This window comes from Choristoneura fumiferana, chromosome 13 (assembly GCF_025370935.1).
Source record: "Choristoneura fumiferana chromosome 13, NRCan_CFum_1, whole genome shotgun sequence".
NCBI classification, from domain to species: domain Eukaryota; kingdom Metazoa; phylum Arthropoda; class Insecta; order Lepidoptera; family Tortricidae; genus Choristoneura; species Choristoneura fumiferana.
Genome location: NC_133484.1, coordinates 14303944 through 14329505, shown reverse-complemented (window position 1 = coordinate 14329505; position 25562 = coordinate 14303944). Strand labels below are relative to the sequence as shown.

The 25562-nt window shown below is 36.1% G+C and overlaps 2 protein-coding genes across 4 annotated transcripts; both read right to left on the bottom strand.

The window, feature by feature from the left end:
• Nucleotides 1–323: 323 nt before the first annotated feature.
• Nucleotides 324–13433, bottom strand: Tsp26A (Tetraspanin 26A). 3 transcript variants are annotated; one of them, XM_074096424.1, is made up of 9 exons: nt 13320–13433; nt 12603–12723; nt 11032–11105; nt 10343–10417; nt 9240–9338; nt 7954–8133; nt 7544–7657; nt 6617–6733; nt 324–6002 (listed from the first exon to the last, which is right to left on the bottom strand). In XM_074096424.1, the coding sequence occupies exons 1-9, from the start codon at nt 13407–13409 to the stop codon at nt 5934–5936; spliced, it is 939 nt and encodes a 312-aa protein (XP_073952525.1). In that variant the 5' UTR covers nt 13410–13433; the 3' UTR covers nt 324–5933. The 3 variants fall into 3 exon arrangements, with proteins under 3 accessions (XP_073952525.1, XP_073952523.1, XP_073952522.1); XM_074096422.1 differs by lacking the exon at nt 6617–6733; XM_074096421.1 differs by lacking the exon at nt 7544–7657.
• A 3079-nt stretch (nt 13434–16512) lies between these two features.
• Nucleotides 16513–25300, bottom strand: LOC141434128 (trypsin-1-like). Its single transcript, XM_074096418.1, has 8 exons — nt 25057–25300; nt 24946–24973; nt 22448–22619; nt 21108–21316; nt 20652–20845; nt 19988–20045; nt 17561–17605; nt 16513–16607 (listed from the first exon to the last, which is right to left on the bottom strand). Exons 1-8 carry the CDS (start codon nt 25102–25104, stop codon nt 16534–16536), a joined length of 828 nt encoding a protein of 275 aa, XP_073952519.1. The 5' UTR covers nt 25105–25300; the 3' UTR covers nt 16513–16533.
• Nucleotides 25301–25562: the final 262 nt, after the last annotated feature.

Genomic DNA, 25562 nt, shown 5'->3' with positions numbered 1-25562 from the left:
TAACTTGTATTTAAGATTTTTATTTAAAATTTTACTTTATGCACAAAAGCTGGAAAGTTATTAAGCCTACCCCAGCCTACGGCCAGCATAAATTATGCACAAATGATTAGTAAAAGAAATTCTAGGAACACAACACGGTACGGTTATACGGTATTTATTATGTTATCATCATCATGAGTATCATCTCAGACATAGGACGTCCACTGTTGGACATAGGCCCCTCCCATAGACCTCCAGTTGCTTCGGTTGGAAGTGGCCTTTATCCACCGTGAACCCGCGGCTTTTTATGTAGGGTAGGATATTCGGGAAGGTAGTAAAACGTGTTTATATCGTCATAATTATATAACTATATTTGCGTATAAAATATTTTACATTAGGTACGTCTTTCTGCCAAGCAATATAAAATCCTACGTCCTACTACATACTTAATTTCCATAAATTGATGTACTTTAGGTGTCGTTATAACGTTTCTATATGTAAAAAAATTCTTAGCCAACCCAAGGAACAAAAATTATTTGTTAAGTATAAAGTTTCAAAAATAATTTACATAATTTAAATAAAACTTTATCACTGTACAAAGTGATCACATAGTCTGTTCGGTTCTTGTAAACATATTTCAAATTGCAATTTATGTTTTAAACTTACAAGTCTTTATTTGATATTAGAACTATTTGCACTTATTTTTATAAACATCAAAATTACATCAAATTCACATAAAAATGGGAAGCATGCACAATTTATAAATTACATAGTTTGCGAACCTGAGCAATATTAATACATTTTTTTATTAAGATTCCTATCAATAAATAAAAATAAAATAGCCAATCATAATTATACAACCCACACAGCATTATAATAATTGTGTCAATGTAGGTATTTGCTAAATTTTTCGGTACTGGAGATATTTTCATACAGCTAAAATGGCTGCGTTGATTTTACTTCCGTTTTTAACAAGCCACCTTTAATAGGGCCGATACCTATACGTAAATAGTCATGTATTCGAAATCTACTGATCTTCTTTCAACAAATAAAATATAAAATATTTTATTTCAGTTCTCCTTAAACATATTTATTACATGTCAGAATATGTATTAACATAAAAGCATCAGGAAACGTTTTTCGAGATCGGAACAACTATTTTGCAGTTGCCGGTAAACTTCTTGAGCTTAAAAGCCAGAAGCGATTTCAACTTCTGTGTAGTACTTAAACTACACTTTAATTAGGTGTTTGTTAATTTCATTCGGAACTCGAAACAAAAGATGGGTTTTCTTTTTCCTCCTCATTTCAATCGTTAGGAAAACGAAGAATACCGACGAGTCCCGAGTGACATTAACATTCAGGTTGTAGTGTGCATGCGCCTAAGCCGTTATCCAATGCTCAAGAAATTTGTCGGCACCTGAGTCATTTGTTTAATACAGGCACATGTACACTTTTCACTCTCGGATAGGTTTACACTTTAGTTCGTTTAATAGGTCTCCTTTATCGTATCGGTATTTATTCTACAAGACGTAGCCTATATAATGTATGTAAACTGTTTATTATACAAAAATGGAAAAACAAACAATTGCCAAACGTTACATGTACAGAGGCGAACTTATCCTTCTAATGGATATCTACCAGGAGAGAATGAGAGGAGCATTCAGTTAGCGATCGACAAAGAGTAATTTAAAAATTAGAAAGAGTGGAAGCTACCTCAGCTCATAAAAATTAACTACTATATACAAGCATAATAAGAACAATACATTTAAAAAATTTACGAAGGTGTGAGCCACGTCTTTCTCAAGCCTTGCCTGAACGATTCTATAGTGGGAGATTGTCTGATGTCGGTTGGTAACCAATGTATGTAGTTGTATGAGCGAGTTCACATGCATAGTTTACAGTACATCAGTACCTACTGTACGGTGTGTGAGCTCACCATATATATACCGATACGATAAAATGAACCTGTTAAATGGACCGCTGCGTGACCGTGCCCTTAGATATACAGGTGTGACATCCTGTATACAATTTAAAACAAGATGTTTAGAAAATAATCCCTGAAGCAGGCGAAAGAAGTTACACTTAACTCGGATTTTTAATCCCATGGGAAAAATGTAAACAAAGGTGTTGCCGTTATCAAAAAAACATTTGCAGAATTTAAGATATTTTATTCTTTCTACATGTGCCAGAAATCGACTTCCCATTAAAAACTGTATTTCTTAATCAAGATAAAACATTTTTATTTACTGATGAAAATCTTTACTTTGGCATTTACTACGCTTTGATATATTCATTTACAAAGAGAGTACTGTTTTCGTATGCATAATTTATTTATTGTTCTGGTATTACACCTGGGTTTTTAAGCTGTGGGCCGCTTGACGCGAGACGTCACTCAATGCACTAAAATTCGAGACTGAATTCGTAATCGTTTTCCAGTGACTCATGTTCTGTTATTTTTTTTACTGTCGACATTTTTGTTATATTTTTATTGTACTTGAGTTGTTCATGGTTACGTTTTCCGTTGCTTTTCGTTATTTTTTGTATGAAAGGATGGACCCCGGTCCGAGTACTTCTCGGTCAAAAGACGACTTGTAAGTTGTCTCCCATAAACACGGCTCTTTTATCGAAAATAGAAAAAGACAGAACTTTATATAATATTTTCTAGCGGGCCCCTAGCTTGAAATCCCCTGAAATGTCACTTTGACAATGACGAATTTTTTTTCCGTGGGATTAAAAATCCGGGTTTATGTATCGCAAGTCAGTTTTAAGACCATCGAATAAACTAAACGGAATAGGTAATTGTCATTTAAAAAAATATATTCGGTGGTTAGTAAAACATTTTAACCTAACACATGAAAAATATCTAATGTTTGTAGACAGAAACAATCAAAAATATCAAAGATCTCTAATATCAATTATGGCTATTGAAGCAACAACAATGTTCAAGTACTTAGTCAAACGGTCTTAAACGTTTTAAAAAGCAAATAACTGTATTCGATTTTGTACTTCAAATTGAAGCCCTAAGAAACTTCTCGAAGTTATTTCAATTGGACGATAGTTACGAAATAATCAAGATACAACAGAATTTCTACAAAATCAGTTGAGTAAACGTTTCAAAATATTTAAAGCTCTAATCCTCTATAAATTTATAGGAGAAATTCTACAAGTAGGTACACATCTAGGAGTAAATTGAACACTTTATAATTCATTTGTGCAAATAAATTTAAGATTTAAATAAAGGTCGATTCACATTAAATAAGTTATATACATACCGTTGATTGACATAGAATAATTAAACTTTGAAATAATCTTAATTTTAGATGCAAAGATCAAATGTTAACTTAAAACGATGAGTATTCCTTATACTAAGATTCGTTAGTGATTCATAAGATATACACATATAATAGTAGTAAATAATACTTATAATTTTTATAGAGCATAGCCATTATTCTCCTGCAGCATGGCTCACAACCCCTGACGCTCGACTACAATTCAATTATCTAAAGCACTTTGTAAAGCATTCGCAAGGCTTAAATATATGCTAACGACAATAATCTTAAACGGAATAGCTAGAGGCACCTCCCTAAAGTTACCTGCAGTCTAAATTTTGACGATAGTATATTAGTATATTCGAATATTTAGTGAATGGTAAGATCCAGGCTGACCAAAAAAATCCCAATAAATGATTAAATAAATACATAATCGCCTCCGGGATATAATATACGTGCGGATGCTTCCTCCTGAAGAGGGCCTAGGCTATAGATTCATCGCAAGCCCAGTGTGGATTGGGAACCACATACATATTATTGAACGCGTAGGTGTGTGAAATCGTTAATATAACCATACGTATTAAGTTAGGTTTGTGTGCGGAGTGGAAGCGTTATTTTTTTGCCAGCCGAAACGAAAGTGCATTTTTCTGAATATTCGAACACTACCTATACAAAATGGATGCACGTGTAACAAATACATAATAAATCATAGTTAAATAAATATTATGTTCATTTGGAAGAATTTAATCGTTCATTCACATGATACACCTAATCGAGATATACCTCTAATTTCCATAATTATACTATATTTTAACTATACAACCAAGGTGGCAAAGAGAATCGCAATACATATTGGAATGAGCTGTAAATACTTTCGTCTCTTCACTCACATTTATATAATAGGTTATTCCAATACTATTTCTCACAGCTCTTTTAAGGCTTGCATAGTTGGCCGAATCATGAACACATTAATGTGCAGTCAGTCTAAAATCAGTCTATACTTATCAAATATATTTTTATAGAAAGACTATAAATTAACGTATTAACAAGTACATTATGTGCGTCGACATATACGAGTAATGTGTGCAAAAACTAAACTGAAGCAAGACAAATTCAACTATATAAAATCAATACCTAATAAAGCTACACAGATAATAAATTCATCAGCAGATATTATAATAATCACCATAGCAATGTAAAAACAAAACACAACTAAAAAAAACTCTATTTCATTACCGTACAACAGAGCAAGATACTGAACAAAATAGCCAGTCGAAATTATAAGTATTTCTTGATAAATCGAACTGACTGCACCTTCGTCATAAGAACATTTACACATCGAACAACAACGTCAACATTTATTCATAAACTTTGTCACAGTCGAGATAACGTTAATTATTCTCTGAGGAAAGAGCGTGAAAGTGTCAGATTGGGAAGTGGTGAGACGTTATGAAAAGCTATTAAACATGAGTGCAGAAGCTAAACATAGGTATATGATAATTTAGGTCAGATACATCCAAACTAAATAAAGATTTACTTTTACTTACTACGAGTACACAAAAAACACTAATTTTGAAAGTTCTGTAATGGAAATTTAAATAAAAGGTATTATTTTGAAGTAGGTATTGCAGTCAAAAACAATAACATTTTTTTTTCTAGTAAGTAACGTTCAAGTTTAAAATATTTAGCTAAATAGTTGGTTTGTCGTGCGGTGAGCACTGAGTATAAAATTTTTCAGGAACGAAGTAAAGAAGCTACATTAAAAACTACTAGTAACTTTATCTCGGGTCATGCTAGGCGGATGTAACTGGCCCAAACAATCGATTAACAATTTGCCTAACTCTAGCGTTAAGTCTCATTTAACAGCGCCATCTAGACTAAGCTTAAAAAACTAGTAAGCATCGCGGCTGGTTATACATGAACAGGCACAAAAATTTCTGATAGAGTATTTATTTATATTCTTCCAGTGGTAATTATTTGGCTCTTTATTCACCCCCATATTTATTTTCAAGTCTCAATAATTGGCAAAAGGGGTCACTATGTATATTTTTTTACACAGGCTAAGATGGCTAAAGAGGAATTGGTGGACACTTCGCGCGCTACGTTTACATGCAGGTTCATACGGGAGACGTGAGCATGACTTACCCTACCGGATTCATTTAGTTGAGGCTACGATATCGTACCAGTATTAGTGAGATACACTTTTTGTTTAATTGTGTGAACAAAAACCATTACATTATTTACTAAGTGCAGTCACTCTGCAATTAAAACTGTGGGGATTTTACTTGAATATGATTGTGATCTATCCATTATCAATTACTGAGGAAGTAGGGTTGGTCCTGCTCACGTCTTCTGAAACCCTACCTATATATTATCAATGTACGTGTGTCTGGGTGCCCTCAAAATACAATCATCCTCGGCTGCAAGACGGGCAAAAGCCAAGCCAATACCGACTTCTAGTGGCCATAACTAATTAATTACCCATTACTCCTGTTTATTCTCTATTGTCAGAAACTTTTGCACCCGCCTATCTCACGTATCGTTTTAGTCTCCTAACTCTCACCTGTTACAGGTGAAGTTAGGTTCAGGCAGGGTAGCGTTGGGGATTGGTATGGAGTAGAGCGCTTCGTAGGGGTTGGAGGTGTGACGCGTATTACGTCACACGGCCGCAGGAGTGGCTGATTGTCAGTGCCATTTAGCTTTCTGAGCGAAGATGTCCGCTCGGAGGTTCTGAGCGAAGCATATTCCGAGTATCTGGTGGAAAAAGGCGAGGTTATAATAGAAACTAGTGTATATTATTATCCTGGTAACCGTCCTCTCCTCTCTAGGTACGAATCGTCCTTGATATGACTCTCGTGAATGTTGTCAACTATCTTAATTAGTCGTTAATGACATTGTAATGTGAACCACGGCACGCGTCATCGTGAATGACTCTACTCTACCTATAATTGCTTAATTTTCTTTCAGACTTGTTCAAAATATAAAGTACCTACTTCGTCTGCGAAGAATTCGTGTATCGTTACATACGTCTTCGGGAAAAAGTAATATTTCCAGTTTAACAGGTAAGTATCCTTTTATTTATTCTGGCTTCTAATATGATGTATGAAAAATTTCATGGCAATCGGTTTAGTAGTTAAGACGTGAAAGCGAAAAAACAAACAAACTCACATTCCCATTTATAATAATAGTAAGGATTGCAATAATTGTATTATTTTACCATGTAAAACAAAGTACGGTTTTTGCTTTAATGAATTATTTAACATTCAAACAAAACAAACTAAAATTCACAAATCGTGCCACACTAATGTCATTCATGTCCGTGCATGCCAAAACAACAAAATCACACAAAATAAGCGTTCACTACTTACTTGAGCAAAAGTAGCACACACAGCAGAGGTAGCAACAACCAACAAGTTTCGGTCAAACCATTCTTCGGCCGCCTCTAAGCAGCCTTTGTCATGAATTATTTTAGCAATGTCATAATTCTAGAAAGAAAAGAAAAACGGAACTTAAAAAAAAACGCAAACACAAACAAACTAATCTACAACATGCTTAAAAGCCTGGAGAACGCTAGGAGCTCCGAGTTAAGCCGAATCGAGTCGTTCACAAAATATAAACAAACCCTGGAATATCTGGGGATTGACGTCCAAAAGTGTTGATAACCCCTCCTTCAAACGTTGTGTAGAACATGCAAAAAACAGAGGCCTATTTCTTCCGTTCTTTACAAAATGACGTTAAAAACTCTACACCAATCGCAAACCAAAATGTGAGGCCTTATTTGAAAGCATCTGATTTACTTTGCGGCTCTACAGTGATCAAAATTACGAATTACGACTCGATTCAGCAGGAATCGGCGAACCTTAGCCCAACCATGACTACGCGCGACCAGCAGCGCGACACACCAATTCTCAATTCATTGCTCGGTCGACACGCCCGCCGATTTACACGGGGCTCTGAAGCGTTACTACCGCCATTTCCCGTATGTTACGAAAATTAAAAGACGGTCCATGAACTAAAAACCAATTGCAATTCTACGACAACACAATGTGTGCTTGAGACTTTTAGTTGGCACTTGGCAGGCATATTATTAGTCGATTTTCGTAACAGTGTTAGTGTGTTACGGTAACACACGGGAACGGATGTTAAAACGTTTCAGAACCACACTATAATCAACACACGCAACGTCTTTCTTACTCATGTGTTTCGCGCCGGTCGCGCGTTGTCCCGGCCTGTATGATACCAGGCTTACTAACGCAGTTAATTGTCATGCGATAGCTTATAAAGCTATGTTGAACCTTGAGGGCTATGAATGCCAGGAAGGCAGCGGCGACGACGACGAGCCGGCGTTGGAGCCAATCCTCGCCCGCGGCCAGGCAGCCTCTCTCGTGGATCACGCGCTCGCTCAGTTGCTACACCGATTTGATCATTGAATTAACTCATCATCATCATATCAGCCGTAGGAGGACATCCACTGTTGGACATAAGCCTCCCACATAGACCTCCAGTTGCTTCGGTTGTAAGTGGCCTGCATTCAACCAGGCTTTAACCAGGTCATTTTGTTAGGGAGGCCATAGTGGGAAAGTATGTCGGTGCTCTCATTTATTCTCATTCCCAAGAAAGCGCAATCCTAACTTGAGCCCTTATTTGTTTAAGTAGTTATGTAACTTTGCTAACCAACCTATACTTAATCTTGAGGTATACTCACATAAGAAGGTTTCCTCACGTCGTAGCCGCACTGTTTGTTCCGTATGATGTCTTGCGGCTTGCTTCGGCAGCAGCTGAAGGGGACGCCGCACGCCTCGCGCGAGCCCACGGCACCGCTCGAGCAGTTAAAATATGCGTTGCGGTCCCAGTCGCGGGGGCCTTCTACGCCGCAGCATTGCAGCTGAAATAAGTTTTTTAATACAAGCTTGTTTGCTGACTATACTTGCATTGTCATCCAAACAACATATCCGCACCACATTCAACTCGATACCATTAGCGTTGAGGAATTCCGTCCTGCGGGGACGATTCTGGTTGAACCACCAGGATGACATTTCCAGATTATGATATTGTCACCAGATTACATAAGTATGCCAAATTTCAAGTCATACCGAGCACTGGAAGTGGGTCTTTAGCTAGCGAGATTTGACCCAGACATACGTGTAACTGTCAAGGACTTTCATTCATGAGCCACCATGGAACCTTTTCAAAGGAAAAGTCATTACGATTTTCCTTGTTTATTAGTACGATGTCATTATGGCGTTTACTGTAAAATGTTTCCATGGTGGCTCGTGAATTAAAGTCCTTAACCATACATACATACTAGTACATACATTGCAAGTTAAATAAAAGCTTCTAAAATAAAGTCATATATATCTTTATTCAATTCAGGCTATTAAAAGCACTTACGAATGTCAAAAAAAAAACACCGTTTCGGAAAAACCTCCGAATAATAAAAATAATAATAGAATATTGCGTTTGAAGTCGACTGTTAGTTAGTTGGTAGCGAGTAACGCGGATTTCTCCATTGTTTTCACTTTATCGTACAGGTCCATATACGTGTTTATAATACTGGACTTTACACGCGGCTTCGTACGCCTAACCCATTAGATTCGGCAATTGAATTTAAATTCCGAAATAAATTCCCACGCTAAATGCCATCGGGGATTTATTAACATTGCATATAAAACACCCGCATCAAATTTCATGTCCCTAAAGTCCCTACTAATCCTAGGGACACTAGCAGTAAATACTTCTGGATTTTATCCCAATCCTGTAAGAATATCGGGTTAAAAAGTAGCCTATGTGTTATTCCAGGCGTCCAGCTAACTAACTATATATAATCAAATTTTATGAAAATCCGCCCAGCCATTTTAGCGTGAAGGAGTAACAAACAGACACACATTTATTGCTTTCCAAGTATTCTAAACTGCGTTAAAAATCGATAATACATCAATATTTAACAACAAAGACACAGTAGTTATATTAACAAGAAAATTAAGGAATTACCCAGTCCTCTTGAATCCAGTCAATCAGGTTTTGTTGATCGGGATCTTCTCTGTAATGGGTGATGAAGGTCTGGAAACCTGTCGTCGCTTGAAGTTTTATCTGAAAAACATACCCATTATTAAGTTTTCTCTAATATTAACAAAATCACTATTGGATTAGCGTACAATTAAGCGTTAATAAGAAGTCAAGCTTAAAATGTTTTCTCTCTCACTTACAAAGTTTAATTTATTGCGTTGAAATGTAGGGTTTTAAGGCCTATTGGGGGACAAAAACACTACAAAAAGCATGTATTTTATTTTAGTGTAGAGAATACGTGACGGTTTAAATAAATAGATACTATGACTACTATGAGATTATTTTGCTGCCAATACGCGCCGCTAGAATGATTCGGCAAGCCATACGCAGCAAGCATAAGCCGATGCGCGCAATGCTCAACAAATTTACTATGGACAAATTGCTGCCAATTCGTCCATAATTACTCGTACTTATGAAACTGCGATGATAATGTGAATAAAGACATTTTGATTTCTTAAAAACTAATACTACGTAGGTAAGTATTTAAAAATTAATAAGGACTATTGACGAATATAATGGTTGCTTGATTTGATTGAACACTAATGAAAACCTGCATTAAAGGTTTTTCTTTGGAGTTATTTTAATAACGATTTTTATTATCGTAAGTAGTACCAACTAGACGGACGCGTGATCTGAGACCTTATTGTCTAACACGCACTTTTCTTTTGTACAATAAAGATTTTACATACATATTTACATACATATTACATACATATTATGTAGTACCAATGTACGAAAACATTTATCAACCTCAAATAAAAAGCTGATACAGGGGTGTTCAGTGAAAATAAGCTAACTCAGGATCAATTTTATAACGCCTTGAGTACATATTAGTAGAGTCAGAAATCACGTTCCACTAACAAGCAACTAGTTAATTGCAGTGAAAGTTTTTTTTTTATGTATTTGCAGCCTACGGTGTTTTGTAATGTATGCTTTGTATGATGCGACGGAAGATATCACCATTACTTTGCATCTCCGTCGCTTGCGTGAAAAATAATGTTAAGTGACTATTTATTATAGGTACTTACCCAGTCTTTGAATACAAAGAACAGTATTCCAGTAGTCATCTCGGCGAGCAAAAGCAATGCGAGGAAAACCGCGTACTGTAACGAATAAAGATAATAAATTAGAAAACAGTTAAAACTAGGCCTATTTTTATCATGTCCGATATTTTATCTTTGTACTAATGATGTCATATCATATTGACATTACTAACCTACACCTGCCAAAGAAATCGTAGCAAAATTGATTATGAAAAGGTCCCACCCTGAAGCCTTATTGTCTAACGGGCGGGCTCTGGGCATCGCTTTCACCATCTCTTTCTGTCATCATTTTACACCGTTAGACAGAAACAAAATAAATAATGAATGCGATAGCAAGCGTCCGCGCGTTAGACAATACGGCCTCTGGCCTTATTGGTAACACACTCGGAATCACAAACGTTATCACCATTTCTTTCTATCACACAGTTTAAGTATGAGAGTAAATAGAGATAGTGAATGTAATCGCGAGCGCCTACACGTTAGACAATACGGCCTCTGGTAGCTGTGAGATTCAGCGGGGCTACTATAAAATACGAAGTCCCTCTCAGTCAGCAGGACGGCAAGATATGAAATTCGAATTTTGCACTTCGTAAGTACAGGCCCAGTGTTCTCGACTGTACCGTCAATAAACTAGTGGTAATCTGTGTACTAATTACTAACATAGTTATACTCACGCAAGCTAACAGACAAGTGTTCTCACGCAGTGCGCCGACGCAGCCCGTGAAGCCAATTATGAAGGTTATGGTCCCTGGAAAGAAACACCATAGTACTCAGAATGGAAGGTCAAACGCAAAACATGTAGATTATAATCTGTACTATACTCTGTATGTCGACAGTTGATGGTTGTAAGTATTATGTGTGTGTGTGTGTGTGTGTGTGTGTGTATATATATAGTCAGTGAGATTGCCAATTCCGTTATATGTATTTCTTCACATAATTGATTTTGGCACATATTACTAACTATGGCTTTCAAATTAAATGGCAAAATCCGTATATCAAAAAACCGGCCAAGAGCGTGTCGGACACGCCCAATATAGAGTTCCGTAGCCATTACGAAAAAAAATAGTAATATTTTTCTATTGATTTCGTATTTTATACGGAATCTTCCAAGTTTAGGTATATTTTAAACCTTAGGCTGCTGTTTAAGAGTACTACTAATAATTCTCAAGCAAACTTAGCCGTTATAGTTTTCCTTGAAAGTTTGATATACTTACTACCATCCTGAGTTTTTTCAATCCACCCACCGGTTTAGATTTTAGAGCGGGGGACAGTGGATTTTAATGAAAATTTGCACTTTCAAGTTGAATATTTCGGAAAAAAAATTGTGAATGAACAATGCTCTTTGAAAAATTATAATTTGTACATACTATGTAGTACAAGAGTAATTAAATATTGTTATCTGCGTAAGAATAATAATTGATACCTTGTTGGTATGGGTGAAGTTCAAAAAGTTGGACAATTAACTCCATTAGTTGAAAATAGTATGAGACATTCCATTGTGTGGCAGACAATTAAGCTGTAACAGTATGGGTACATGAGTTTTTGTTTACGGGTTGTATAAATTTTTAAATGTATCGATAACTAACAGATAACGCGGTCAATCTTTTTGAACTCCACTTGTATCAGATAAAAATTATAAATAATACAGGACATTAAATAACAGCAATCAACCTATTAGCAGTAGGGAAGTCATGCTCTATTCCATGTCAAGTTATGCCTGTGTTCCACTGCGAGCAGAACAGACTCCTAACTCCGCACAGACTAAGTTTAACATACAATGATCAGCGGCATGGAAGTTGAAGGAAGGATGTCAGGTGGAAAAGTCAACATTTGCTCAGTCATGTCCTAAATTTAGTACAATGGGCCTATGGAGGTTATGGTGACATGATTAATTACTTATTACTTTACACCAGGGTTTCTCAAACTTCTAGCTCCACGTACCCCTGTGTTAAAGTTTCTAGATGACAGCAAACCCCCTATCTCCCTCCCCCCCCCCCGAGTGGAGCTCGAGAAACAGATTTTCTATTTCAATCATGATCATAATATAATATAACATTTATATTACAATAATATACAGTTAAGAAGCATCTTGTCAGTTTTACAGCCACCATTACATATATCTTGTCTTGAACCCCCTACTGTCGACTGGCGAACCCCGTACCCCACTTTGAGAAACCCTGATTAAACCATTACATTTAGCAAATTACAGCTTTCCACTACAATGTCATGTGAATATTATACTTACCAACACACATCAATATGAAAGCAGGGTCCAGTGCGATGTTGGTCATTTGTGACAGGTTGCTGAAGGTGTCCTTTTCCGTCCATGCCCACACACCCACAGCCAGGATGATTAGACCCAAGAACTATAAAATTATTAAGATAGAACCTTTATTATTTGAGCAGATTTTAGCAGTCTGGTTCACACTATTTTAGTGATAAAAAAAAAACTTGTCATGATTCTATAATGGATTGTGCGTGCAGATCACTTACATTTATGATCAAGATCCAAATGTTTTGCTTAAATTGAATGACCTGTTTTTGAATGTGTAGGTACTTATGTAATTATTTTTTAAATTCCAAATAATGTGAAATAGGATTTCATTTACAAAAACAAATTTGCTACACGATTATTATAATTTCTTGGTTCAAGTGTTGAGGATGTGTAACGTCAAGTAAGTACTGTTAGAATTATTGAGGTGGCCTCATTATAAAACACCTAAACAAAAGAAAACTGTAACACATTGGCTCCTGCGTAAATATGTAAATAAAATCGTTTCTAATCCGTAAGACCGTATAACTTGTTTCTTTTTTGTTTTTATTAGCCTTGAACTGCACTTACTGATTAGGTACAATGCATTAGCGAAACGAAAAATGTAATCATTGATTACAAAGAATTCTAAGTGGCGATAAAAAAAACAATAAAACTTTTTTACATAACTAGAATAATAGAAATACTCACCCAAAACAATACATTTACGCCAAAAATAACATATTTTAAACAACAGCTGACTTCGCTGGTGTCCCGTCGATATTTCCTAATGCCAGGCATTTTGATGGTATTATTTTAATACATGACACTCTTATTTAACGATGTTAAAGAGAAATAACTTATTTTTTACTACATTGGTCACAAAACCGCTTAAATCGAAATATGGAAAGTCCTACAAACTAATTGATTTGATTGAACACCAAGCTCATTGCACTGCACAATAGAAACAACGACCGACCGACCGACACGCCACCGACACACACGAAGAAATACATTCGTATCGAATCGAACGAGCGAAACAAACTTATGCGATTTACCAAGAGGGAAAGTAGGATAGCATTATGGCACTGTCAATTCTGACAGCAGGACAGCAAATATTAAACCTGCTGTGTGCACCAGAGAGAACACTATCCTAATGAATGAGTGGTATTCTTCATGAAGGTGTTGCCTGAACCTGAACGACTCGACTGCCCTTTCATTGTGTAGACTGTGCCTATATTCAAAATAGGCAGAATCAAGTAATTTTGTAAGTAATTTAAATTTTATTAAATTTTAATTTTAATTTTATAATTTTATTCAATTTTACTTTTTAACTGTAGGTTAAATTTTAGTTTTAATATAAATTTTATTTTAACTTATATTATAACTAACAATTAACTAAATATTTTCTTTATGTATTTTACTAACCATTCCATGGATCGTTTTTATAAGTTATAATTATTTTATTTATTTTTTTATTTATTCCAAGTAGTATTCCAATTTCATATGTCGAATTGTACCTATGTAATACAATAGGTCTTTGAGTATTTATATACTTAATTGAAAACTCATTTTATTAATTTGATTATTTAATTAAAAATAAAATAATTGAGAAAAATGTGAACTGTTATTATTTTAATTATAAATAAATATACATATTTTTCTAATCCATGAAAAAGTAAAAAAAATGCATCACAGTTCATCATTAAAAGTGTGTCGAAATTATAAAGGGAGGATAAAAAACCCCAATAAAATTACTTTCCATCGGTAAGTACTACAGAATCCATATCATTTCGTAAGAAAACATTAAATTATTTTGGTTAGTATTTTTTGTCATTTTAGTTGGTAATACCAGTATTCAGTGCAAAATTCCCCACAATTCAGTCCAAATCGTATTTAACTTTGTATTGGGCACAAAGCCGAAATGCATCGATTTCACGCATCAATTTACTTTTAAACGACTTGAGAAAATGAAAGAAAAAGAAGAAATGATAAGTAAACTGTCAAACAAATAATCGATTTAATAAAAAATATACTAATAATTACGAAAACATTACGTTAGATTGGTACGAGTACACTTTACACACATAATCTTTGCATGAAAATATACTACATAAATCAATTTGTTTTCAGGAATCCTCTGCAACTGTTGAAGATTCCTTTGCAGCTTCTATTTCAAGAGACGTCCGACCCTCTACCTCAGCTGTTACAATTAATTGTGATGAAGCTGATGTTGGAGATTTTTCAGATCTTGAGTCTTTATTTGATTCTCCAAGAGAAGCGAAGTTGCGCAAAGCTTTATGTAGAAAAATTGCTTTGGAAAAGAAGCATGCACTGAAAATACAATGTCTTAAGAGAAAAAACTTGAGACTCAAAAAGAAACTTGCTTATTTTAAAAATATCCTAAAAACTCAAAAAAAATATAAGTAGATACGAGTACATAGACAGTGATACACATGACATTTTATCTAGTAATGTATTTACTGCAGATTTATATCCCATCACGTGTCCTAGAGACTACATTAGTCCCTAACTTTTTTTGTGCGGGAAATGTCCTTAAGACTACTGGTCTAAACAAATGTAAAACTTTATTGTTTGTTTTCTCCCTACAACAGTCTTTGATATATAAAAATAGAGTTTTAATTTGAACTATTGAATAATTTAAACAAAGTCAATAACTTATGTTAACTTGTGATATGTTATGTCTGGAAGAGATCGATCTGAAGCGATAAAGTCACCTATTGCTCACCTTGGTAAATCTCCATATACTTGTGTTTTCTGTACTGCTTAATATATGTTGGTGTGCAATAAAGAGTTATTGTATTGTATTGTGCTACTTAAACAATTCGATTGTTTGGAAAATATCTCTAATATTAAAAAAACATTGTAATATTATTGAGTTAAATATTTGTTGAATAAAACATATTGAGCGGTAAAAATGTGGCCCTTAAATTTATGCTTAAAAAGTTAAACAGTTTTTTTAGCTTTCTTTATTCATATTTTATTTAATTACATTGACCATCTATCGAGGCCTAATAATGTTCCCCCGAATATTGGGGGATTTAACATTACCTGGTATCATTTTGCACGCACACATTAACACCCGTATTGACGTAAAGCGAGCGGCGGCCAACTTGCCAAAGTGGTCGCCACGCCACGCACACAAGCAAGAAAAAGTTGGAACGTTTTGAATGGCATTGTTTTTTTCCTACTGACACTAGCCAGTGTTTAAATAATCAAAGGGGAAAAACCTGGGGTTCGAAGTATCGGCCTCAGGTATCGATACCAAGTAGGTACTCACGTGGTATCGAGGGATTCGAGGGGAATGGTATCGATACTACTCAGTATCGAGTAGTTACGGTGATCATTTTTATTTATTTCGAATCGAAACTCCGAAACGGAATGAGGGCTATCGTTTTTTGTCTCACTAGATGGCGCACTGTTGCGTGAGGTTTTTAAGTATGGCTTTCAAAGTCTGTTTTTACGGGCGTGAAAACAAAGTTTAGATTAAAATCATATTTAATACACCTTAAAACCGTACCCGTAACATAAAAATATCGAGCATGCCACAGTGTTCCATAGTCCCCGTTTTGTTCGGAAAAAAGGGAGGACAAAGGTTTCCGAAAGACAAAACTTTTTCAAAACACAGACATTCATTTCCCCGGAACGCGTATTTGCCATAATTAATTATAGATATTGCAAAATATTCACAAAATTATTCTAATTATAAATAAACGCGCGTAGCTCACCCAAAGACTAGGTATGAGATTTGACATTTCGGAGACCTCACGCTATACTAGCGCCTCTAGTGGCGAATTCGCGCGATAGCCCTCATTCCGAGTGTGTGGCACTCTAAGAGTAAGTTAACGTAGGTACCTAATAATAATAATAATGAAACACTGTGTTTGATAAAATAATTGCATTTTTATTTGCATGTTTTCCCGGAGGCTATGTGTTCCTTGATCCAGTCAATGTAGTTGCTAACTTTGGTGTAAACCCCTGTAAACGAAAGTAAAACAAGTTAAAAACAAAAAAAAAACATTCTGAACTTAAACGGAATATATTTTGCATTTTTTGTATCTTTTGCAATCCTGGTGTTGCAGCATCGGTGGGTGATGGTGTTCATTTAACTATAAAAAAAAATTAAAAGCTGTTTATTTCAATAAAAAAATACACGTACATTTCATTAATTAACTACTAATCCTTAATTAATAGGATTGTTGCAGTCGTGTTTATAATTTTACTTGATTATTTGGAATGAGTGGATACAATAATTATAATTTTAATATTTTACTCTGAGTAGGTAGGTATACAATTTTTATTTAAGGAGGTGGGTTTAACCATCGCACAAAGATATGCTTAATCTTGTTGTGTTTGCTATTCAGAATTTGTTGCAGTTTCAAATGGAAATTTATTAAGAATGCGAGGCAGAGTGGACGTCCACACTCTCTGGCCATAAACATTATGACTAGTTGATTAATGTGATTCTCAGAAGACCCACTTGCTCGTTTCCCACACTATTTCACTAAAAGGGCGTTTATTCGTGCGTTTCAGCCGTCTCATTTTCCTGGACACTTTTCTGTAAAAACGGCCGAATATTCTGATACAGTTTTTTAGTTATCTGGTAGAAATACAGGAACACTTATAAATAATCAAAAACGACATCAGAATCTATAACCAATTCGTAAAAAATGTGACCAGATAAATGAGGCGGTTGTAACGCTCGAATAAACGCCCAAAAAACCAATTTAACCTCCTGGGGTTCAGTGATAATACTAGTAGGTACATATTGTTAGCAATAGAATTTATATCTTTTGAAAAAGGAATAGTGTCATTTTCTCTGTATCATTCAAATTAACAAAAAAATAAATTCAACTTTATCTATGAGACATTAAGCTTAAATTTAAATAAGATTACTACTTAAATTAAAACCCTCTAGCATCATAACTTACCTGGATAGCGAGGATTGGCACATCCAATACCCCAAGACGTAATACCTGCAAGTTTGCTAACTTATAATTTTGCTAACTAAAAACGCTTTTGCTATAATACAAATAATAGGCGCAATTCGGAAAAGAATAATTTTAATTTAACTAATTCGTCATAGTCATAGGCAGACCCGGAATTTTCACGGCATTTTGAATCTGTCATAATGACTTCTCACTTATCTACTTGCGATATTCAAAATCAATATATCGATGCACAAAATGTAAAAAAAAACATTAAAACTAGAGGTCAGCAATGAGGGCTATCGTTTTTTGTCTTTCTAGATGGCGCCACTGTTGCGTGAGGTTTTAAATTGTGGCTTTGAAAGTCTGTTATTACAGGCGTGAAAACAAAGTTTAGATTAAAATAATATTTAATACACCTTAAAACCGTACCATAATAATATCGAGTAACCAGTTTTGCGTAAGCCCGTTTTGTTCGGAAAAAAGGGAGGACAAAAGTTTCCGAAATACAAAATTGTCTCAAAACACAGATATTCATTGCCCCGTAATGCATAATGGCCATAATTAATTTCAGGTAATGCAAAATATTCACAAAATTATTCTAATTATAAATAAACCCGCGTAGCTCACCCAAAAACTATGAGATTTGACATTTCGGAGACCTCACGCTACACTAGCGCCTCTAGCGGCGAATTCATACGCGATAGCCCTCATTTTATCGTTAAAGAGTGATCTCTTCCAATTAACTATTGAGCAGTCGAAAATGTGAAATAGACGTAAAGTACGCATTATGCAATGAAAACAATGTATAGTTAACAATTTCTAATTTAATAAGTAATTCAATTTCTTATTCAAAGTCTTCTGTAGTGCAAATAAGTGCACTATTAGTACATTTATTTATTGACACTATTTTAATTTAACGATAATATTATTATTGACATAATTTAGGTAGAGTCGATAAGTGAGAAGTCGTAGGTCGTCATAGTATTAAACTCGGCTCAGCTCAGTTGCTTAGCGAGCTATGAAGAGGGCGTGCTCAGGGTTTTCTACGGGATCGAATCAGAAATGCGGAGTATACTCTAATCTAGGGTGAGCAACATAATCAAGTGAATTAGCTCGTTAATTGTCTGTACCTTAATCCATACGCAATCAATTTCATTGTTAATTGTGCAACTATACTCAAACATTTGCATTTGCGGAGCAGCAGGGCTACTACGAAACTCGAAACTCGAAGTTCGTGTCGTGCGGTCCCTCTGACACTTTAATACGAGAGCGAGAGGGACTGCACGATACGAACTTTGAGTTTCGAGTTTCGTAGTAGCCCTGCAGACCGCTTCCAACCGAAGCAACTGGAGGTCTTTGGGGGAGGCCTATGTGTAGCGGATCTCCTACGGCTGATAGTTTTGATAATGATGGTGATGATTACGATTATATTGAGCGGCAAAAAATCTGGCCATCAAATATATGCAATAATCGGTAATTTTTGTATGTAGTGTTGGACAAATTTTGTGCCGCTGGGTTTACTAATGTTTCGGCGAATAACGTTTGGCAACCTGTTTCATTTCGCAACTTTTCATTTCCCAACTGTTTAATATTTCTGAAACTGTAAATGTTTCAGGATTTTTATAAAACTAACCTAACCTAACCCAAAGGGCTCTACACGATGGCCCTGAAATAAATCCTGAAATTTTGAACATGAAACTACCGTGAGACTCACTCATATTAAATATAATGACCCGGATAACTCACGTCTTAAATCGAGTTTAGCTCGACATGTTTCGGGCTAATCCGTAGCCCTTCGTCTTCGGAGCAACGCGACTCAGCGGCTGCTGCAACACGCGCACTGCGCGCCGCCGCTCTGCTCGCGCGACTACCCGACGAAACTGACACCGGCACACAACTACCCGCGTTTTCATCATCATTACAACTGTCAAATGTAGGGTAGCACACAACACTAACAACATCGCTCTGTAAAGGTACGTTCACACACACCGATGACGCAGCACGAGTATTTAACACCGTTTTCCAACTCGGAGGTACCGTCCAACCACTATCCCGGTTGAAATTCGGCCGACGACTAATCTCGATGGCTCCGAAGACGAAGGGCTACGGATTAGCCCGAAACATGTCGAGCTAAACTCGATTTAAGACGTGAGTTATCCGGGTCATTATATTTAAATCCTGAAATGTTTACAGTTTTAGAGTTCGCGAAATGAAAATTTGCGAAATGAAACAGGTTGCCAAACGTTACGTTGCGAAAAGGCAGTACTCGGTGCCGCTGACTAATACTATCTTACTCTGGAGAAAATAACATGAATCAATAACTTGGTCCACATAAAACAGCTAAGTGACAATTAAATCATTCGGTTTTTTTAAATTGACGGATTCGTCATTCACAAACCTTGGAAATAAGTACTTAATAAAATCTACCTGCTTGTACATATCTTCCACTCGGGTCAAAAATTATAAGCGGTCCACCACTGTCTCCCTGAAACATAATGCATCCATGTACGTGAGTGTAAACAAAATAAGTATGTTGACGGAGTTCATATAGAGACAGTACCACTATGTAATGGAGGAGCTGCTACCTACAACGTATTAGCTAGCTAGCACTGGTGACGGAAATTGTTTTCTACATCGGGTTATCGCAGTTTACACTCTTCCTTTGGACTTGGATCACCAGGAAAACATCTCTCCAGGAAAATATTTCTATTGTGGCCTCCCTCTATACCCTGCGCAACGAACACAACCGACACAACCTACACTTCCACTTATTTTATTTTGAAAAAATTACATGTAAATGTGCCCATTGCGGCCTATTTACTGAATAAATGATTTGAAATTTGATGCAGCTTTTCGCTGCAGATGGTAAACTGTGCGTCGTCTGCCAGTCGATCGGTCAATCAGTCAGTTGGTCACGACTCACGGTATTTTTTATATGTATGTATAAATTGGAACAAAACAAAGGACATCATAAACCTCAGAGTGGTCTAGGTGCTCGAAACTATCTACGCACCAGACTGCTTTGTTAATCCTATAAGATTCTATTCAGACCTTTTTGGACACCTAGCTACGTTGTTGATAGCGACTGTACCTGGCAACCGTCGATCCCCTTAGCGTTAGCACAAATCATGTTATCCGTAAGATGTTCCCTCAACTTGGAATTCATACAATCAGAATCGGAAAGAATTTTCAGTTTTGCTTCTAGGAGATCCTTTGAAGGAGGTCTGTTCACGGCTTGTCGGCCCCAGCCGACGATAGTACCCGTATAAGCGCCAAAGTTTTCGACTGAAACAAAAAAAACACAAACCGAGTCAAGAAAAGAAAGAAACTAAGTAAAAGGATTTTTACTCCGCTGGATTAGAAGAGGAAGCGGCGATTGTGTAGAACTGTCTTTACGCTCTTGCACCTGAATATTATCTAGCGTACCTGATTGCTTTATTGATTTTGTTTAAAATAGCCGCAGCGTAAAGGCAGAGTAGGATAAGAAGGCAGCCAGGAGGAAGATTAACATAAGATATAGACACATTTAAGATGTTTTTTTTCTTACATGGTTTAGGCAAGCATATCGGTATTATAGTCTGTCCGAACGGGACCGGGGAAGTGAGTGTGGCAATGGCTATGTCGTTGTCATCTCTTGTCTCCGTAGAAGTGAAGTTTTCATGCACAATCACGTCAGACAAGGTCCTCTTTACTACACCTTCCAAGTTATTCATATTGTCCATGCCGGCGAGAACACGCATTATTTGGATAATATCCCTAAAAAATGGTAAGCTTAGATTAAAATAATTATCTTTTTATATAAGTATTCTATCTCTAAAACTGTATTATGCTAGGTATTATATGCTATGCTATATATATATACCACCATAAAACGTTCCTTTCTTTTTAAACCGACTGCAAAAAAGGAGGAGGTTCTATGTTCCAATGTTTGTATTTTATAATCACCAACTGGTGCTCCTTTCATCCTTTGTAATCTAATTATTCTAAGCAAATAAAGAATTATTATTATTATTATTAATGGCAATTCTTAGTGCAAACGGGAGGACCTGGTCTCGTCAAAACACCTTTATTACATTAGAAGAGGTTTGTACCCAGCTCGTAGGTACCCAGCATGGTAGGTTACAGACCTAAAATGGAGAGAACGACAAACAAAATTAACTTAATTATTGTTTGTTTTTATCCCTTAGGGCCTAAGGCCTAAAGACTTAGGTCCTGGTCGTTTTGGTCTGCGGCTCACGTCAAATCAAATCTAGATGATTAGAACGAGGTCAAAACGAGGTATTCCTTACTGCAGCCTTAGGTATACAATACAAGGTGCAATCTGTGAGGGTCACTGGTCACAGATTCTCAAGATTTTTGGTTGACGCTCTTGAGAAACTACACCAACATAGGGGAGACCGAGGAGAGTTGTAACAGAGGAGAATAGTGACAACGTCGATTTTTTGCCGCTTATTACCAGCTAGTGAGCTCGCAATAGCGCGCGTTACTTAGTTCAAGTCTCGAACTATCAAACGCTTGCTGCTGCGAGCTCGCTAGCAGTTAATAAGTTCCCAAAAATCGACGTTGTCACTACTCTCCTCTGTCACAACTCTCCTCGGTCTCCCCTGCGAGTAGTTCGAAGAATATGTAAGTTACGAGTAAAGTGACAATGGGCAGGCAGAAGCAGGATGGAAGAACAAATAACTGGGGAAGTAGAAAGGTTTTCGAATGGCGATCACGAACTGCAAATCGCAGCGTTGACAGGCATCTATCCAGGTGGAACAATGATTTAGCAAGGGTTGCAGAAAACCGGTGGATGCAGATAGCAGGTGCTCATCTTTGTGGAATTCCAAGGGGCCTTTGCTCTACAGTGGAGATGATGATGACTGGGGCCTTACCACTCCTTACCCGATAAAACAATGACCAGCTGAGAGCACATGCCGGTCCGTCACAAGAGCCCCACCGCAGTGCAAGAAATCCATTCGAAATATAGCGACGGTCCAAGGGTAAGCGTGTGGTGCCGTCTTCGTGCCTCCGACAATACGCATTGCTACTACATCATCGGATGGCATTCCGCACTCTAAAGGAAAACGTTCTCCGTTATAAAAATTTAATAATACTGAACTGGTAACGCCAGCGAGATGTATTAACTTGCGGGGCTACAAGCTTTCCGGCAGAGAAACTTACTTCTTATATAAATAAACACCTTAACATTACGTACAACTTTAAAATATCAAGGTTAAAGTTTAATTCGTTTAGAAGTTACCTATATTAAGGTTGCAAACATACGCTTATTTTATACTGACTGACTGATTGATTAAACATCATTCAAAGTAAATTATACTTCCACAATACCGATAAAGCTAAAACTTGGCACAGATATTATAGTGTATGATAGCTACATATAAGAAAAACCAGAAAAACTTGTGATTTAGATAAAGACCAAAGCGTGAAATAAAAAATAAATCTATTACTGACTAGGCATTGTTTCAAATGGGAAATTAAACGAAGTGAACCAGAAAAGAATATCTAGGTACTTGCAGAAGGACAAAGGACGGTGTCCATAAATTACGTAAAGCGTTTTGACGATCGATGGGGGGATTGAGCCTCGGGTGTGTAATGATCGTTATAAAAACATTTGATATAATTTGAAAGGACATGTGTATTCTCCACTAAGTATACCTACTCTATATACCTACAGGTTGAGTATTATGATTTGCATGCCAACCATTGTTATAATTTTTACAAGTAAACGAAATGCATAGCAACAATGCACATAGTCTGCATAAACGGCTTAGTTTACTGCATAATAGTCAAATGAAAATAATGTTTAAAACGCTGAATGTACATAACATTTATATTTTTTCTTTCAATTAAACAAATATGAGACGCATACGACGACGGAGCTCTGCTTCGCGCAGCTCCTATTCCGCGTAGTTTAAACTTGCACTTGGTCGTTCCGTTAAACGTTCATACTTATTATGATTTACGTTTGTAGCCGGAACATTGTTACCATTATCATCATCATCAGCAACAAGTTTTTCTATTGATTTACTTATTGGCACCCATACAGGTTCTTCTGTAAGTAGTAAATACTTGTCCTATAGTGGCTGGATAGAGCAGTTATAAGTGGCCCTCTTAGGTATATTTTAAGAGGTTTAACTTTTTTTATTTACTACTAACTTCACCTTTAATCCTTCAATCGGGTTTTGTGGCGTTTCCTCAAATTCATTATCCCAAAGAAATTTTGCATTTATTCAATTCGAAAAAATTTAGCATCAATTTTATAACTGCTTGTTTGTGAAATTTCACTGGAATTGGTAGTATGCATATTATTTTTTTAGCTATTGCCCGCGGCTTCGCCCGCGTAGAATTCGGTTATCGCGCGCTGTTCCCTCGGGAACTATGCATTTTCCGGTATATAAAGTAGCCTATGTTAATCTCTGGCCCATAAACTACCTCTATGCCAAAAATCACGTCGATCCGTCGCTCCGTTTCGACGTCAAAGACGGACAAACACACAAGCATGCAAACACACACTTTCACATTTATAAATATTCGTATGGATATGAATTAAAGCAAACGCATTATGGTAATGGTACAATTGAAGTATACTATACTGCCCTAAAAATAATTTAACTATACAGTATACAGTTCCCCCAAGTCTTGTGGTATTCATTTTACTTTTGCTAAGTAAGTGCCTAATTATGTACTTATATTCCTCAAAGTTGAAGTGAAATGATGTGAAGTGAAGTGAAGATGGGTGACTAATATCGTTGAATATTTATGATTTAAAATTAAATTTGTCTATTACAATAAAAAATATTTCATCAAATTAATCTAGTCACTTCTGTAGGTAATAAAAAATCGATAAACCGCGTTTTACCTACTTACTTTAGATTTAATAACTGAACTAGATTTAGTTTTTGCCCAGAAATTTTCGTGACATGAGCATAAAGAATTAAAAAAAAATGATCCAGCAATGGTTATTAAAAAAATGTTTTTATAATAATAATAAATTCATTTATTTCGGGCAACTTGGCCCATACAATAAATACCTTACAGACTAACATACATATTTATAATCAATATTATTTAAAACTAATTTGGTGACAAAACGGCGTGACACCGTTGAGTCACCGTCCCCGACGTCGCTATTCGGCGTTTTTTATTCGGTCAGTGAATTTTGAAGTGATGATGGCTATTAGTGTTGTGACTACAATTTTAAAAGCCTGAAGTGGCAGAAAATGATACACCAAGTTTAATTTTAAGGCCCGATAATATAGCACATGTTCCACAATGAATTATTTCATTTAATTTCAACTAATACGCAAATAAATTATCTTTAAAGTAGGTAAATAATAATTATAAATAAATAATGTATAATTAATTAAACAAAAACTCACGGCACTCTTCGCCACATATCGGCTGGACCTAAAATATAAAATATCACCCAGAAATAGTTAACCAATCTCATCCACGAGTTCTAATATTGATGTGCACTGTGTGATACCAACCTGTGTAACTCCCAATAAGGCTATTACACAATATATAATACAGAACATAGTGTCTGTATATGCCAATAACCACTCACTGTAAACCACAAACACAACACTGATTGTCGTCCGATCTTTGATACATATATTTACGCTCTACACAAAATTTACACGGAAGAAAATTAGTTATCCACGCGATTATTTGCTTGTAATTTTACCATGTCAAAAGTTATAGTAAATCGATTTAAATGCAGCTCTTTTACTTCAGACTTATGCAATTTGACTTATTTGATAATTCTCGCAAGATCTTATTTGCCGAAAATACAAGTAAATAAAAATATAACAAAAAATTGAACTAACTACAAAAACCATGAATATATTTTTCTACCAGTTTGAAGTCGGTGCCTCAGCCCGAGCCAGCAGGAGTGGACCTATAGTCGTCTACCTCACCTACATCTTAGCTTCTATCACTTCTGCTGGCTCGTGCTGAGGCACCGACTCAAAACTGGTAGAAAATGATTTTGATG

Coding starts and splice junctions, on each gene's coding strand:
- Tsp26A (XM_074096424.1), bottom strand. CDS start 13,409: ATGCCTGGCATTAGGAAATATCGACGGGACACCAGCGAAGTCAGCTGT. Junction 9,339..10,342: donor TCTTTGTATTCAAAGACTGG/GTAAGTACCTAT, acceptor TATGTTTTTCAG/ATAAAACTTCAAGCGACGAC. Junction 6,003..6,616: donor TGTGTGCTACTTTTGCTCAA/GTAAGTAGTGAA, acceptor TTTTTCCACCAG/ATACTCGGAATATGCTTCGC.
- LOC141434128 (XM_074096418.1), bottom strand. CDS start 25,104: ATGTTCTGTATTATATATTGTGTAATAGCCTTATTGGGAGTTACACAG. Junction 20,846..21,107: donor GATATGCTTGCCTAAACCAT/GTAAGAAAAAAA, acceptor TTTTTGTTTCAG/TCGAAAACTTTGGCGCTTAT. Junction 16,608..17,560: donor TGCCAATCCTCGCTATCCAG/GTAAGTTATGAT, acceptor TTTCGTTTACAG/GGGTTTACACCAAAGTTAGC.